Source organism: Colius striatus, chromosome 1 (genome assembly GCF_028858725.1).
Source record: "Colius striatus isolate bColStr4 chromosome 1, bColStr4.1.hap1, whole genome shotgun sequence".
Classification (NCBI taxonomy): Eukaryota; Metazoa; Chordata; class Aves; order Coliiformes; family Coliidae; genus Colius; species Colius striatus.
Genome location: NC_084759.1, coordinates 165,829,834 through 165,845,939, shown reverse-complemented (window position 1 = coordinate 165,845,939; position 16,106 = coordinate 165,829,834). Strand labels below are relative to the sequence as shown.

The window sequence follows — 16,106 nt, the reverse complement described above, 5'->3', positions numbered from 1 at the left end:
TATGTATTTGTTGATTATATTCTTTTACATGTCTTATAATGTTTATACAGCACTAGTAAGGAAGAAGTGGTGTACCAAAGAATTGACATGCTCAGGCTACATAGTCATAGCGATGTTTTATAGAAGCACGTAAATTAAATTGTACTGTTATTTTTTACTACAAATGTAGTCTTATTTATGACTGCATGTTGCACATGAGCCATGTAATGTTGCATAACTAGCAGTATCATTATTGTAGCAGACATTGAACTGGAAATTATAATTGAATTCTATGACATTTCATTTGTTAACCTATAAGAAATTTTTACTTGCAACTACCAGTTCATAAATGACAGATAATCTACTAGTATTTTGTACATCTTTACCTTCAGCAGGACACTGCAGCATTAAAGCAACGCCTTTTTTTTGTGAAAGGCCAATTTAAATCTAATTATTCAGTACTCTTCAGTCTCTAATAATACCACAGTATTTATACCATTATTGTGCATTACAATAATAGAAGCTGTCAGATGTTATCTCTGTAAGCGAGTGGGCATGTGCTATTCAGAAAATGCTTTACTGCAGAAAGCTGTTTCTGGGACAAAATTATTTTTCAGCCCCTTCACACCTGTTTAAAATATCAAGACAGTGTCATTGGCATGTAAAGGTCGAAGGCTCAGCAGCAAATCTCGAAGCACTTGTGCGTGCCTCATTAAATGTTGTGACCTCTAATTGCACTAGGACTGTACTGAGGATTCTTCCTGGAGTTCACAGGAGTACTCTGTATTGTTATTTTTTCCTTCTTTCAAATAAATAAATGTGCAACTCTTCAAATTTGTTCTCCCAATATATTTTCAAAATATAGTTCCAAAACTGGAAGCAAATAAATTTGCCTTAATTTTTTGTTAGCTGAAAGTCATCACTGCAAATTGTGTATTCCATTACAAAATAAAATAGTCAACTGCCAGGCCTGAAATAATTAAGCAATATATTATAATTAAGCAATTTAATTTTGATTTAATTATGATATATCATACAACTTTTCTTCTGATGCAACTGACATTCATTGACAAAATACTATAATACAAAACAGCGCTAATGTTTACAGCTGATGGCTCTGCATGTTTTGCTTCATAGGATTTGGCATCCATCAGAGCATATGGAAAAAGTCTTCTAGTCTGGAATGGCTGGCACATTGTTTCGTACTACCCAAATTATGCACTACATGTTTTTCCTGATTGTTATTTTGCGAGGCAAGTGGTGAAGTCTTTTTCAGACAAAGTTCAGATTTGAGACAAAGTTCATGGATATTAACTGGAATCTTTCCATCGGCTTTGGTCTGCTTCAGCTAGTGAGCTGCTCCCATGTTGTTGCAGGCAAATAGATAAGACTGCATGCTTATGAAATATTTATAGAGTTGTATCATATACATATTCTATGTCAACATCAACACAATTTTATATTAGCCTAGAGACTGTGAGGGCAAAGGCAGAAGCGACGGGCAGGCAGGGAATAATGCTTCACTCACTGCTGCATCAGTTCAATTGTTGCAAAATATCCACCAAGTTGCTTCTTCAGAACAAGCCCCATTCCATGTTTAGCTGATTTCTTTTTTCATCAGATGACAGTATCAGAGAATGGCTTCTATTCCAGACTGCGTCTGTGTGCAAACCCCTGTTTAATGACAAGAGTGGCGAGGGGGATTTTAAAAGGCTTGTTCTGCCTGCAGTTAGGTCCACACCTGCAAGTCATCATGACTCCAGGACTGTAGAAGTAAAGTTGAAGGACAAAAAGCCAATTCTCATTTCGATTTAGAGATTTCAGCATTCTCAGCAACATCCATGAAAACAGTGGCGTAAGGCAGGAAAGCTTATGATTCATTGTATTGCATGCAGTCAGGTGCTCTTATGCCCCTTTAATTTTAATGTGTTGCCTTTTTTTTTCCTATGCTGTTTAACTTTCTCAGAACAGGTTAAAGGCCAGGTATCTTTTGGGGGCTGAGAGCAGTTGTACACTCAGAGCATTAATGAATATTTTTTTGTCTCTCCAATCTTTTCTCCCTCTGGTTTTCTGAAGACAAACAGAATCATTATTCAGATCAGTGATACTTAGGATGCCAGAAAATCAGAACAATGTGTTCAAAACCAATATAAACACTTCAGCCAACCTTCTTTTGATACTGAAATTGCTTTGTGCATGGCATCTCACCTTTGCCCCACTGGCACAAGATTCTTTGCTTTACAATGTGCAGTCCTGTAAAGGTTTTTGCAAAATGCCCACCAAACAATGTGAAATTAAAAATGTGCTGATGTGGGGTGTTTGTGACAGCCTCTCAGATACTTCAACATGACTGCATTTAGGTGCCCTACAGATGTCATAGCTTCATGAGTACACCCATGACACATCTGAATAATTTAAGAGAATATTGTCAGTAGCAAATGTCATGTGAAATAATTGGAAGGAAAATTGCCTTCTATAAGTGAAGATAAAAATGGATGCAAATCAATTCCTGTTTAATGTACAACTTAAATAGGAAACAAAGGTTATTACTTTCATGGGAAATCTTGAAGTGTTTTTATTAAATGTGTATCACTTCACTTATTTTATAGAGAAACTTTGGCTGTGATTCACACCTGTAACTCTCACAGAAACCTAATTTTGTAAATACACTGTGAAATTTGCACAAAGGGAGCAGTTATTTCTGCTTGCTCATATTTTCAAAATTGAAGAACGAAATACAAATCTGAGTGTTTTACTGGAATTTTGAGGTTGCAAATTGAACAGTTCAAAATGCAACACCGTTGGAGAAGAACTCTAATCAATAAAATTTTTCAATCTGAAATTAACCCTGAAAAATACTTTTGTCCCCTAACAAATGTTTTATGAAGAACATGAAACAATATGTGAATGCAGTTGTACTTACCCATCATGAGCACCAGGTGATATTCTGCTTATTTAGTCTTGTATTGATGACAGATCAATTTCAGCAATTTAAACTTTATCTTTTGGGGTTTTGTTGTGTTTTTTGTGTACCAACAGCTTACCCACGGGTTAAAATGGTGAGTGAAAGTCATCATGAGGCCCTGGCAGCACCGCCAGCTACCACAGTAGCAGCAGCAATTCCAAGCAATGTCACTGAGCCAGCCAGTCCTGGAGGAGGGGGAGGAAAAGAAGATGCATTTTCTAAGTTAAAAGAGAAGTTCATGAATGAACTGAACAAAATTCCACGTAAGTAAAACATGATTAAAACTCTTATGTTGGCACATTAATTTTGAGATTTTCTTCTTTGTCTTTTGTTTAAACAGCATATGGAAAGTTTTCTAGTCAAAACTAGAGAAATCAGAAGTAAGCTCCTACTTACTTGGAGTTGGAATAGAAAAAATAAGGTCATATTTGTATGTAATTTGAGTCTATTCTTGATATGTCAAATTGTCTTGGTAATTTTTACTGATATTAGTTAATAACCAAAACTGGAATGGCAGAACTTTACAGTGGCTGTGGGACCAATAAGCAAACTATTTCCTAACAGGTAACACTTCGGGCTTCGTATTTGTGACAAATGTGTGAGGTCATTATACCTTAAAGCAAAATTTGGCCAGAAATCAAAAATATTGAGAAAGTAAGGAAACGGTCTCTTTGGTGATTAGAAAATGTGGAAGAAGTTGGAAAATATCTTTTTACAAGGAAATACAACAGTAATGTATGAAGATAGCCCTGTTTTCCCGCTCAATAATTCTATTATTGATCAGCCATTGAATGTTGTTTGCATGAGTTCCTGTACCTATGCAGAATACTTTAAAAGTACCAATGTGTATTCCTGTGAAGTCAATAGCATTAAAGTCAGCAGGATTCATTTAGTGTGTGCTAGAAACTGAGGCCTCAATTTGTTCATGTGTGCAAAAAAAAACCAACCAAGCATTAGCTTTTTGTTCTTTTATGATAATTCTAGGGTTCTTGAACATGTTTTTTATGTTTTAGTATACACACACTGGTATTAAATATACAACTAACTCAACATTGTCAGTGTCTAATGTCATAAAGAAAAAAAACACTTTTGTTACTGACAGAAGAATTACCTAATGACATAAGCAAATAATTTTGGCACTTTTGTAGATAGGAAGGTGAAGACTGTGTGTGTATGCTTGTGTGTGTGTATGTGTGTTTTAACAGCGGGCATTAGGGAGTCATTCAATCTTCAATAATTTTTACTTCAGAAGAATAAGTAAATGTAAAATATCTTCAGGGAATTTTTCTTTTTAACATATGTAAGCATTTGAATTTTTAGAAGGTTTCCATTTCTGTAAAGAAATATTGTGTAACTGATAAAGACTGATAAAAAATTAAAATATTAATTGTTTTTTTATCTCTGAAATGGATCTTAGCAATCTGGCAGATGCTTTTTTTTCAAAATTGATAGCAAACAGCTTTGCTCTGTCACTCGAAATTCTCGCAAGAATAGAGGTGTTACAGTGGTAAGAAGTCCATATGTCATTAGTTTGGTAATCTGCACAGTCCAGTGCAGACCATACTGAAATGAAATTGCCTGATGAAATCATGAGAAAAACAAAACTACAAGAAGAAAAGAGGGAGGAAAAAAAGAAAAGACAAAACATTGAGGGAAAAAACAGTCATCTTTTAATTTTTATCTTACCATGCTATGTAAATGATGTTCATGACACTTTTATGTGGATATTCCATTATTTCAACAGATCAAAGATATGAAATGGTTTCCAGTATGAGGAAGTCTGTAATTGGTAGGTCTAGGAAAAGGTCTGTAAATAGAGAGGGACTTTGAATGAACTGCTGCATGCTTTTTTAAAACAACGATGAAAACAAGTGGAAAATCCAGTCTGGAGAATCTTTTCCAATCAGATTGAATAAATTTTTTTTTTTTTTAATCTCTTCATGGACAAAAAAATAAGAACCTACTATTACATGATGAAAATGCTTACTGAGAAGAGTGTTGTAGGCCACAAGACAAGTCTTATTTATTATGAAATACTAAATAATAATTTATTATGACATACTAATATCTATAAAATATGGTACTTTATGCTAATAGTGAGACCAAAACATATTGCTCCCATTTTAGAAATCTGGACTCTTAACCAAGACTCTGTGATGCTGTAGAGAAATGAACCTGGGGCAGTCACAAATTGCATGCCATCAAATATTGGAACTGTTTAACATGACATTCTGCTGTGTTGGTTTTTTTTCTTTATTTTACTATTTTAAGAAGAAAGTTGAGTGTTCATTGTACTACAAAGATCAAAGGGCTTGTTTTTTTTTTTTTAGAAATACTTAAATACAAAATTATTTGTATTACATTGACATGCTGGAGCCTTTTATATCTCAAATAACAAATCCTATGTGAAGGGACTGTAATTGCCAGGTCCGTATGTGTTTTTCACTTATAAACTAACACAAACAGATCACCAAATAAATATAAGTAGGCTGTCTCTAAAATATTGGTGGCAGGAGAGGAGATCTCATTTCCCTATCAGAAAATTATAGCATTTCCTTACTATTTCTTTGGTTTATGTCAGTAGGGAGTTGTCAGCAAGGTGTTATTAGCCTATTACAAAGTTGAGGGTTTAATTGCGATAGAAAAGTTGTCAGATCTTACCTCTTGCAGCTCAAATTTTTTGAGAATCTCTCTTAAAATAGAGCAGAATGTAAATCTGTTCCAACCAAATCATTTGTATAGTGCCTTTCCGGGAATTTCTTGCTCTGTGGGAGAGTAAACACAGTGAGCAGGCCTCACTAGGACAGCACAGACACTTGGATCTAAGAACACTTCCAAGACGATGGACCAGATCCTGAACATCTGATCCTGAATGTTACACACGGCAGACGAATGCCATAGTCAGCAAGTTCTCTAATCTTTGCAGATCAGTGACAAGCCTGTTTTCTAGCTTATGTACTTTCTTATTTAAAACTTCCAAAGGCCTTGCGTCCATCCCCACAGATGAACACAGGACAGAAAAGACTTTGAAAGCTCAGTAGTTACTGTGAGAGGATTTTTTTTTCACCACTGTGTTGTCTACATGGAAGAGAGAAATAATTAAATATTTTAGTTTCCTCCGCCTAAAATGTCAGCAGTTGAAACATAAGCCATCATGACTTTATGAATGTGTAGTAGGATAGAGTGTACTCATATTGTGGAGAAGACTCACCTGCAATCAGCTTGCTTTCAGTGACAAAAACGCCTAGCTGTAGTAGGGGCTAATTTATAGATAGTCTCTATTTTCTATTTTTTTCATAGAAATTACCTAATATCAAGTCATGCTTATATTAAATAAAAAAAATCAAATAGTGGAATACATAATGAGTCAGAAATAAAGGTACAGCAAACTACACTTGAATGAATAAATAATGGTCCTTCCTTGTAGCTTGTAATAGAACAGTCATCATTTCTACAGAATGTTTTGCATGAACAGATAGAAGTCACACGTAGCCTAGACATACTTAACTAAATATCAGGATTCTCATTACGATTTCACTTTGCAAAACTACTACATGGGATCTATGCAATTTAAATTTTACTGATGTTTCGGCCTGTAACATATGCACCAGAGAAGTCTTATTCTGTCAAAAATGGATGAATTTAATAGAACGAGGAAAAATAAGTTCCAAGAGCAAGGACCCATTTGTACTGGCATACATATTTTTCAAGAGCAGTGATGCAGTATGTAAACTTAAAATTTTCATAGATACAGGAAGAAAATTTGCCTTTTTCATTGATTTATATCTCTAAAGTAGAACACACTCCACATTTTCTGTCAGAAAAGTGTAGGCTTCCAAAAGCACACAAAAATCATTCAGAATGGTGATGTCCTAATATATATTTCACCCTGGATAAAGCAAGTAGGATCATTATATTACGATGAGTCACACAATTAAAGCGCAAGAATCCTGTAAGCTTACTGAGGCATAACTGTGAGGAATTTTTTTTCTCCGTTATGTAAATCCCTGCATTTTGGTTGTCAGTGGCTGATTTACATAATCACAGTACAGTTGTTTTTCCATAACTTGACTGTGTATAAAAGTCACTCTCTCTTAATTGGTTCTTATACTTTCTATCCTAATTTATATTTAATCTGCAGAATTTTTTAAGCTGTTTACCAGAAGGAGAAAAAAGGCACCATCTCTGCTTTTGCATGTCACATTTTATGTGTAGTAATTCCAACAGCTGAAAAAGGAGGTAAAACAAAGTAGATAAAATGGCACTTACTTTCTGAAAGCAAAATTGCATTAAAAGTCTTTACAAGAAATATTGATTCGTTCCTTCTCTCTCTCTGGGCCTTTGTCTACAGGCTAGGAAAGTATCTACTATACATTTACAGTAAGCAAGTTCTAGAAAGACTATGGGAATGTAAGACAACAACAGCTTTTGGGCAGGGGCTTTAAATGTCATGATATCAATACTAACTGTACACAAATAAAACCAAACATCAATCAGCATTAGTTTACTTAATGAGCATCTTTGTAAAAGCAAAGTGATCTTGATGTGTTTCCTCAGAACATGTTCTTATGAACAGAAGACATCGTTCTGCCAGCAAGGTAAATAAACATCAAAACTCCAATAAAATTCCAGCGTACGTCTGACTGGATAATGATATGCTTCTGGTATAATTTTGAATAGTTGTAATAGCTGAATGCATTGAATCCAGGATACTATCATTACCTCTTTAATAGGAAGTTACTGCATATTTCTAATCCTCTTTGCAGTTTTATGTTGTAATTGGATAAAAAGTTACATTTCTGTACCAACCTTATTCTGAAATGTTTGGCTGTCTTGCAAATCCATTTGGCCTCAGTAGCTGGTGCTCAAAACCCCTAAATCTGATCCATCGTGTACAACTCTCTGATAATCCCCCAAATCAGAGCTCAAAACTGTGTGATAATTTAGGCTAAAACCTGGTGTTGCATGCAGACCTGTTTCACATTCTGTTTGGAGATATTTAGAGAAAGGTTTATTTCTTGCTCTTTGGCTTGATGAGTAACTATCAAAACAAAATGGGACTGGATATTGTAGAAGAAACCGTAGTAAAAAAAAGGCAAAAATAACTGTAAGACTCAGGTCTGGTTTAATTCTAAATAATAGATTATTAAGCTGAAGTAGAGAGCTAAGACATATTTGGATAAATTAGCAAATTAAATAACTTCAAATTGATATGTTTGGCCATTTAAGTTTCAGCATTCAGCAGTCATCTTAGGCACACCTCGTCATTTCTTTCTCCCTGCTGATCTCTGCTGTCCTGCCCTTCTGCCTATCTTGATTGACCAGCTGAGTTTGTGTTAAGAGTTCTTATTAACCTCTATAAATGGCAGTAAGGTTAATATCTTAATTTTTCATTCTAATTTGACATCAAGATTATCAAGGAGATATTACTGAATTTTGTCTAGTATTATAAAATTCAGGATTTTATGCATGAGGTATTTCTGAAACATATTTTTTATGGAACTGCCAGCTTGATTGCAGAAAATAAATGCAGGGCATTCATTTCACTGCTTCTCCTAATGGTTTCTGGAGTACAGGTGTCAATGGCACAGAGAGTAGAGGCACATTTTTTGTAAATTCATAAAAAAGAAGCAAAATACTGATAAACAAATGCTTTTAGATTTCAAAACTGGATTAAGAAAGATAAATAAATCCCATAAAATGAGAATGAAGTTCTCATCAATAGCTGTTATTTGTATTTCCATGGCACATATCAATGTTAGTCATTGCCTAAGATCATCTTAGGTTAGCCTGAAAAAAAATTGCATCTCTACTTCAGAGTCTTTCCTGTCTAAATATAAGGCAAGAAATAGCTGCCTGCCTGCCTGCAGAAAATGAGGATTATATATACATAAGTTCAGATATATTTATATACATACATATTTGTCAATACAATGAGCCATAATTTCAGCTTAGGAGCAGTCTGACATTGGCAAACTCTATATAGGTATCCTGGCAAAGGAGAGATTTAGAAGAGAATAAAGAAGGAAGTTTCTTGATGTTCAGGAAAGTGTGAAGAACAGTACTGGAAGAAGTGGGAAGGAATAAATTTGAGTCTTTTTTCCCTTCCTGTCATCAAGTCATTGGCTGTTGCTCATGCCAAGCAAATAGATGCAGCTTTACACTGGGGAAGAAACAGGAGAAATCAGAAGATTTATTTTAGAACAGAACAAGTACAAAAAACTATTACAATACAATAGTAGAAAATGAGAAATCATTATTTCTAAATACGGCAATTTAAATGCAAATCTCAGATTTCTTTGTTTTGTCCCTTTGTTTTCTCTCCAGTCCCAGAGTTCAGTGATTACATGAGAACTTCAGCATTATTTTTTCTTTTTGTTAAGTAAAAGTTTCTAGATCACCTGCTCATAAAGAAAAGCTTGAAAATCCTGCCCACACACATCCAGAAGACACAAAAATTGATAGACAAACAATTCAACTCTGTTATTTTATAAACTCATAATATGAATATACCTTCATTATTTTTTGGGGTGCAGTATGTTCTGAATACTTGAAATTAGCAGTCCTGAATATACAGCTTTTAAATCTAAATAGATACTGAGGGGCACAAGAATGGAAGTGAAAAAACTCATGAAGAAGAACCTGTATGAAAATCTTTATCTGAAAAGAGAAGCGTGTGGTCTGAGATCCTGCTGAATTACACTCTTGATATTTTAATGATTGATTCTGTCATGAAGAAATTTTTTGCAATCCATGAGTTATTTTCATATGACTCCTGATAGGCTCCCCTTAACATATCCTGTACTCAAAATTTTGGATCTGTCACAGCAGCCAGTTTAGTTCTCATACAGGACTGAGATGGCAATCGCAGTCTGTTATAAGTACCAGCTGCCCAAGCATGACCCAAAAGGGCTGCTGCAGACCATAACTAGATCCAGCACTGCCAAGCGCACATGCTTGGCAGAAGGTTACACATCTCTTCCAATCAAAGCAAGCTCAACTCATGCATTTTCTGATACACTTAGGTTTGAGCAAGAATCCTATACTGGCCATATCTTGACTCCTTAGACAAGCCAAGGAGGACAGGGGAAATTAGAAGAGCAGCCTACTACAACTTGAACCAGAACACTAGCTGTAGCACCCTGTGTCCCCAGCACAGAGGGACCCTGTCGCATGCTAAACCTGTGGCCACTTCTGCAACACCTTGAGAATGCGCTGTCCCCTCTGAAGGGAAATGCTGTCTGTTAGCCAGAAGTGCACTGAGAGCATAACCTCAGTGTCAAACAGAACAATACATTATTGAACACGTGTCTGAAACATAGTTTTCAGAAACAGCTATTGGATTTGAGTTGTATAATCTGAAAGAAGGGGAAGGAGAAACAAGTTCTCCTGTAAAATTTGTGATGCTGAGATCATTTCAGCAAAATATAAGAAGACAAAAAATCCTTTCAGATTAACTTCTACAGCCATGGGGATAAAATTAATCTATAGCAGAAGCAGGGGTGAGGACCTACCTTTGGTTTGGTGACAAGGTTTTAACAAGGGGTGCCAGAGTACCCCCAAGGGTCTCCTCTAACACATCACCATGATTATTATTTTATATTTTACAACAACTCTGGAAGGTATTTTATTGCACTATAGATATGTCAAGTTGTGCCACTGCCTTATAAATTGAGTAGAGAATTCAATTTACAAGCAGAAAACTGAACATGGTTGCTGACTTCCTTTCAGTACTGGGAATGTATCTTAAAATTTCATTAGTTTCTGTGAGGGAAAGTGCACTAAAATAATGTTTACATGCGTAAAATAAACACAACCTTTGCTAGTCTTTTTCAAACCTACTTGCAGATGAAGCATCTGCAGAAATTGCCCACTATGTGTACAATTTTATTACAGACTGTGTAATTCAGTCTGTAATCTTGCTATGAAAATGAGAGTTTGTGGAACACTTGTTCTGAACTTAAAGTTGGGATTGGTTGATGTGTGTTTTTAAAGTATTTAAATTTTTTCAAAGAGACAAGTCTTCCTTTTATATACTTGTGAGTCTTTAAGGCAACTGGTCATCAATGTCAGATTGCCAAGGTGAGTGAAAGACTAAGCCACTGACCACCAATAGGAGCTTTCAGGAATGTTGTAGCTCCACAGCATCCTTTCGTGAATTCCCTTTATCTTTTTAGTCTTGGCTTGTGTTTCAAGCAAGATCTTGAACTGATCTAGATCTGAGAATCTCTACTGCTTCCAGGACACGCAGCCAATTTGCAAGAGCTGTGGAGGTGGCCTCAAATCCTCAGAAGGATCTTGGTATGGGTAGGGTTTACTCTGACTCCACAGAAGGAAGCTGCACTGCTGAACTTGAATGACTGCCTCTTGAAGGCTGAATTCCAGCTGGCAGCTGAGCAAGCCATCTGCCTACTCCTGTGCAAGTTTCTGAATCTGAATCTAATCTTAATTATCAACTTCAGCAAGAGCTCCCTAATTTGCTCACAGCCCCTATATCATTGGAGGAGCGTGTTTCAGTACTGTAGCTGGCACTGTTTCCCTATTGCAGTGACAGCCACGAAACTGAAAGGTGGGAAAGGCATTTCAAGCCATATCTGAAAAGAAGCTCTAGAAACACTCAGAATTTCTACACTTCTAGGAGCCAGGCTCTGGGAGTCAGATCCACAAACCTGAGTTCAGTGTCTTGGTTCTCTTCAGAATAACACAGAAACAGGAGGACTAGGTTTATCCAGAAGGAAAAACTGAAGGGAGATGTCTCTGAAGTGGTACTGGTCTCACAGAATTTGATACCTAGGAAGAGCCCTGCATTAGGCCTTTTGTAACAGAGATTCACAGCTACACTTTCCCTGGACTTAAGAGATAGAATTTTTCTCACTTTTGAGAGTGATCGTTTCACTCTTTTATCAATGTACAGTCTGAGCAAGGGAACTCTCTGGACCAGAGACCTGGCTGAAAGACAGCATATATGAATAACCAGCATAACACTAGTTATTTAGGACTCTTCCTGTTAATCAAGTATCCCACACTAGAAAGTATGACACCATGAATCTTGAATTCCTTTCCTCAGGATGTCTTTGGCCTTCTTGCCCACAAGTGCACGTTCCTTGCTCATGTTTAGTTTGCTATCAACCAGAACTCCCAGGTCTCTCTCTGCAGAGCTGCTCTCCAGCAGGCCAGCCTGCCACCTGAACTGGTGCATGGAGTTGTTCCTCTCAAGGTGCAGGACTCTGCATTTGCCCTTATTGAACTTCATGATGAAGGGAGAAGTATCCTAAAGCTGTTGAGCTGCCAATATGGTTGATAGTAATTTCCACATTAGAACCTGTCACTCCCTGAGGGGCAACCACCCTATGGTTCTACCCCAACAGGAAGAAAAACCACCAGTGCTAGGGCAGCGTGAGATTTTTTTACTAGAAACACTTTATAGAGAGGCAATGTGCTCTTCATGCAGTTAACAATGTCGAAAATAATTTGTGTTCCTTTCTTACAAATATTTTTACGATCCATCCTTAACAAAGTTCATTGAGTTTTCTGTCTTCCTTCTGTGTTATTTTATTTTGTATTTATCAACACTTTTCTTCTAGTCAAATCTTACATGAAAAAATTGGCACAAGCAATATACTTGCTAAACCACCATTCAGACTTGTTTCTTCTTTAGGTTTCAAACTTCATTCTCCAAAGCCAGTTATTTATTATCTTTTCAAAGACCTCAGTACCCAGTTTTCAGCAAACATATGCTCTAAGCTGTAATATTGCATTTCAGGTATCAGCCCTGAAATCAGTTAGTTGTTTGTAATATGCCAAGGGTGCAGGTTTACTTGCAGCGTGGGCGCAGGAAGGAGGACAGAGGAAGATAAGGCAAGCTTACTATTCATAAATTTCAGTGTAGCATAGCATTTCAGATTACAACTCAGTGATGGTAATCGCTTTATAGGAAACTGTTCCAGAATAGCAATTTCTAAACTCTCTTGCCTCATGAAAAATTTACTGGTGAGTGTTAAGTCCCAGGACAGCCAGGTGGCCAAGATGACAAAAAAATAGTACGGAGGGTAGAGAAGACCAATGGACAAACAAGTTTTTCATGTTACTTGAACTCAGGGCATAACATTAACATAGCATGAAAAGAAAAAGGTCAAAATACTTGACTATTCTGAAATAGCTCTGTGTTTATTAACAGTGATTGTATGGTACTGCTTTTCTTGATTTAAATGTAGGTATGTAGGAAGAGAGAAATTTTTTTTTCTATTCAGGTAATGCATTAGCTGAAATGTTGAAAGTGTGTAACATCCTAGATTTGCAACAGCTCATTTTTATTACGAACCTCCTGACAGCTGAACTTTGATTCTGCAAAGTGCATGGATCCGTCTGACATCACTGCTACTTTTCACTGCCACTTAGAATAAGAAAACTGGCTATAATTTTATAATGATAATGACAAGAAGTGCTTTTATTCTGTTGAACTGAATATTTATCCCAGCAATTCCTGTCAGAAAATGAACAGAAAATATATCCTCTTTTAAAACAACCAACCAATCTCCTAAGTTGTGCCCACATTAGGTAAAATAATTTGTGCCAAATCCCTAATGGCATTGCAACACTAGCAGATTTGAACCCTGCAGTGCAGGATGAGTGAAAATTGATGAACAAGTTTTTTCTTATTTTCAAGAAATTTCTAAATAACATGAAGTAAGCAAAAGTACACAAAAGCAAGCAGTGTGCAGACTGAGTTCAGCTACTGAAATGATGCACAGCAGATTTTAGAATTTCAAAAGGTTTAATCCAGTAAAGTATTTAAATGTGTACTAACCTTTAAGCTTCTGAATAGTGCGTCAAATTAAATTTGTAACGCACAAGTGGTTTGGAGAATCAAGTCTGTAAACATATTTCTAATACGTGCTGCAATTTACCTGATGAACTGCTACATTAATTCATATTTGAATCTAAATTAATTTCACTTTGGCTATGGTTGTTTCAAAAGTTTTAACTCTACAAGTGATGTCATTTTTGAGACATATACTACATATACATGTAGTAGCAAATTTCTTTTCAGACCTTCATTAATGTCAGTGTAATCTTTTTATCTTCCATTTCATTTTAGTTGGCTGCTTGCTGAGAGTTGTACCCTCTTTTATCACATGGCTAATTATCACAACACACATTTTCATGATTGTTGTCAAAAAAAGACAGCATTTAGGGCAGTCGTTTAGTTTAAATGATCAGTAGAGTGCTGCTTTGATATCATTTGGGATGGGGGAAACTGAAATTTTCCAATGGAAACCATTGGAAGAATGTAATTACCTCACTTGGGATTTGGGCCAACCCTGCAAACATCCAATTTCCACAGAAGTGATTGAGGTTCTTTCCATTTGGTTTAATGAGAGTTGGATGGGGCTGTAAGGCATTACAATCCTTTTGGGAAAATCCCAGGGGATCTTTCATCACCACAAAAACTGAGGATATGGGTTTTAATGCTTCTTCCAAAGTACAGCAGCCCTTGCATCAGCATGTCTCCACCGTTCTTCCTCAGCATTACTGGCTCAGGGGGAAGCAGACCACCACAGTGCCGCTTTCTGTGCCTGACAGGGATCCAGGATGCTAACAGATGATGTTTAGCTTTCTGGGTTTAAGTCATCCATGAGCTTTAGTGAATTGTTTAGCTGTTTGGTGAGTGTATTGGAGCAATGTGGCAATGAATAAGGAGCGCATGTGATGCCTCAGTAATTCCTCCTTCCTTTCTGCCTTGCCACTGGGAAGCATCTGAAAGTCAAGATCAGATTGTCATGGAGTTCAAGATCTTTCAGTGGCTGGACCCCTTCAGCACTTTAATTCCTATTGTCAAAACTACAGAATTGCCTCCAATGCTACTGATAGTTCTCTGTTTGGGCACACTTCTTTAATCTTTCCCCTGCTATTAGGGGAAGAGTATGTTACATATATGTGTGCTAAGAGGGATCACTTTTAATAGATTAACAATTGCTATAATGCCTCTGTTTCAAAGTTGTTTTTCCTGTGGTTTGGCTTTTTTTTTTTTTTTTTTTGTAAGGATAAAGGCAAATTGTAATACATTTACGTCAATGCAGTATTAAAATTCACAGTTCACAGTTATAGTTGTAGGTGAGGGTACTTACTGTCCAGTTCCCAATGAGGCTATACCCAGATTGTGAGGGGATGTTGAATTGCAGCAGTGTGTTACTCATTCAGCATTGTCAGAATGAATGTTGGGAACCATTAAGAGACCGAAGTGTCAGTGAGAATTCTTGATGTAGCAAAATAATCTCATATTCCCTGCCTTCCCACAGTGTTTTATGGGGCAAAGAAAATAACGGGGTTTTGCATCACTTTTGTTTGTACTGACATTTGGGAAGTGGAGAATTAAGACATGTAAAATGTCAATATTCCTTTCCTGATGCTAAGTGAACTTAAAATTACCTTTTTTAAGGTAAAAATTTAAAAATAGAGGCTGCATCTATGATCTGAAAGTAAACAGTAACCAATTTGTGACTTACAACTCTGGTTCTTCTCACCATCTTTCCATTTAATGCCTATTTTCCTTAATTTTTCCTGGTTCTGTCATTACACAGCACTTTCTCTTCTCATTTTCATTTTTTACCTCTATAGAAAAAGGGGGGAAAAAAAAAAAAGCCATGCTAGGTTTTTTACAGGAAGAGAAAAGTTGAAGTGTCTTAAATTTTTTTGACATATGGCTGAGAGAGGCATGAGACTCCCTGCCAGTGACAGTCTGTGCTCTAATCTCTATCTGTCTGCCACAGGATACTTCTGATGAAAAAGAATAAATATAAAACAATATTTCTCTACTTTTCCCTCTACTTTACACAAATCTTGCTAAAAAGGAGTGGAGAGCATTCAGCTAGTGTTTTAGCAAAGGAGGCTGAATTCTGACATTTATTTTTTTATTAACTTCAAGACTAATGTAGTGTAAAATGGACGCTTTTTTTATTGTCGTGGTGGCAGAAGTCATGAGGGTAAGACTAGTTGGATGTTTTTTCTCAAGCCTGACAGGACTGCTATCAGTGGTTGTTCTTTACCCCATGAATATATTGAACATTCTTGCGCTGAACCATGAACTGGAAACTTCATATCCTGTTCAAGTGGTTTTTTAGCTGCTCCTAACTACACTACTAGTTAGACAAGAAAAAAATTT

General features: G+C 36.3%; 1 protein-coding gene across 3 annotated transcripts in view; it reads left to right on the top strand.

Annotated features, from left to right (window-relative positions):
* Positions 1 to 16,106, top strand: part of SYT1 (synaptotagmin 1) — a 350,831-nt gene that overhangs the window by 213,454 nt on the left and 121,271 nt on the right. For 2 of the 3 annotated variants that reach the window (XM_061994125.1, XM_061994045.1), the window contains exon 4: positions 3,019 to 3,207. The exons of the other annotated variant lie outside the window; for it this stretch is intronic. In XM_061994125.1, coding sequence (XP_061850109.1) covers positions 3,036 to 3,207 — 172 coding nt within the window. In that variant the 5' untranslated portion in view covers positions 3,019 to 3,035. The remainder of the gene's footprint in view (positions 1 to 3,018; positions 3,208 to 16,106) is intronic. 3 annotated transcript variants of the gene reach the window in all.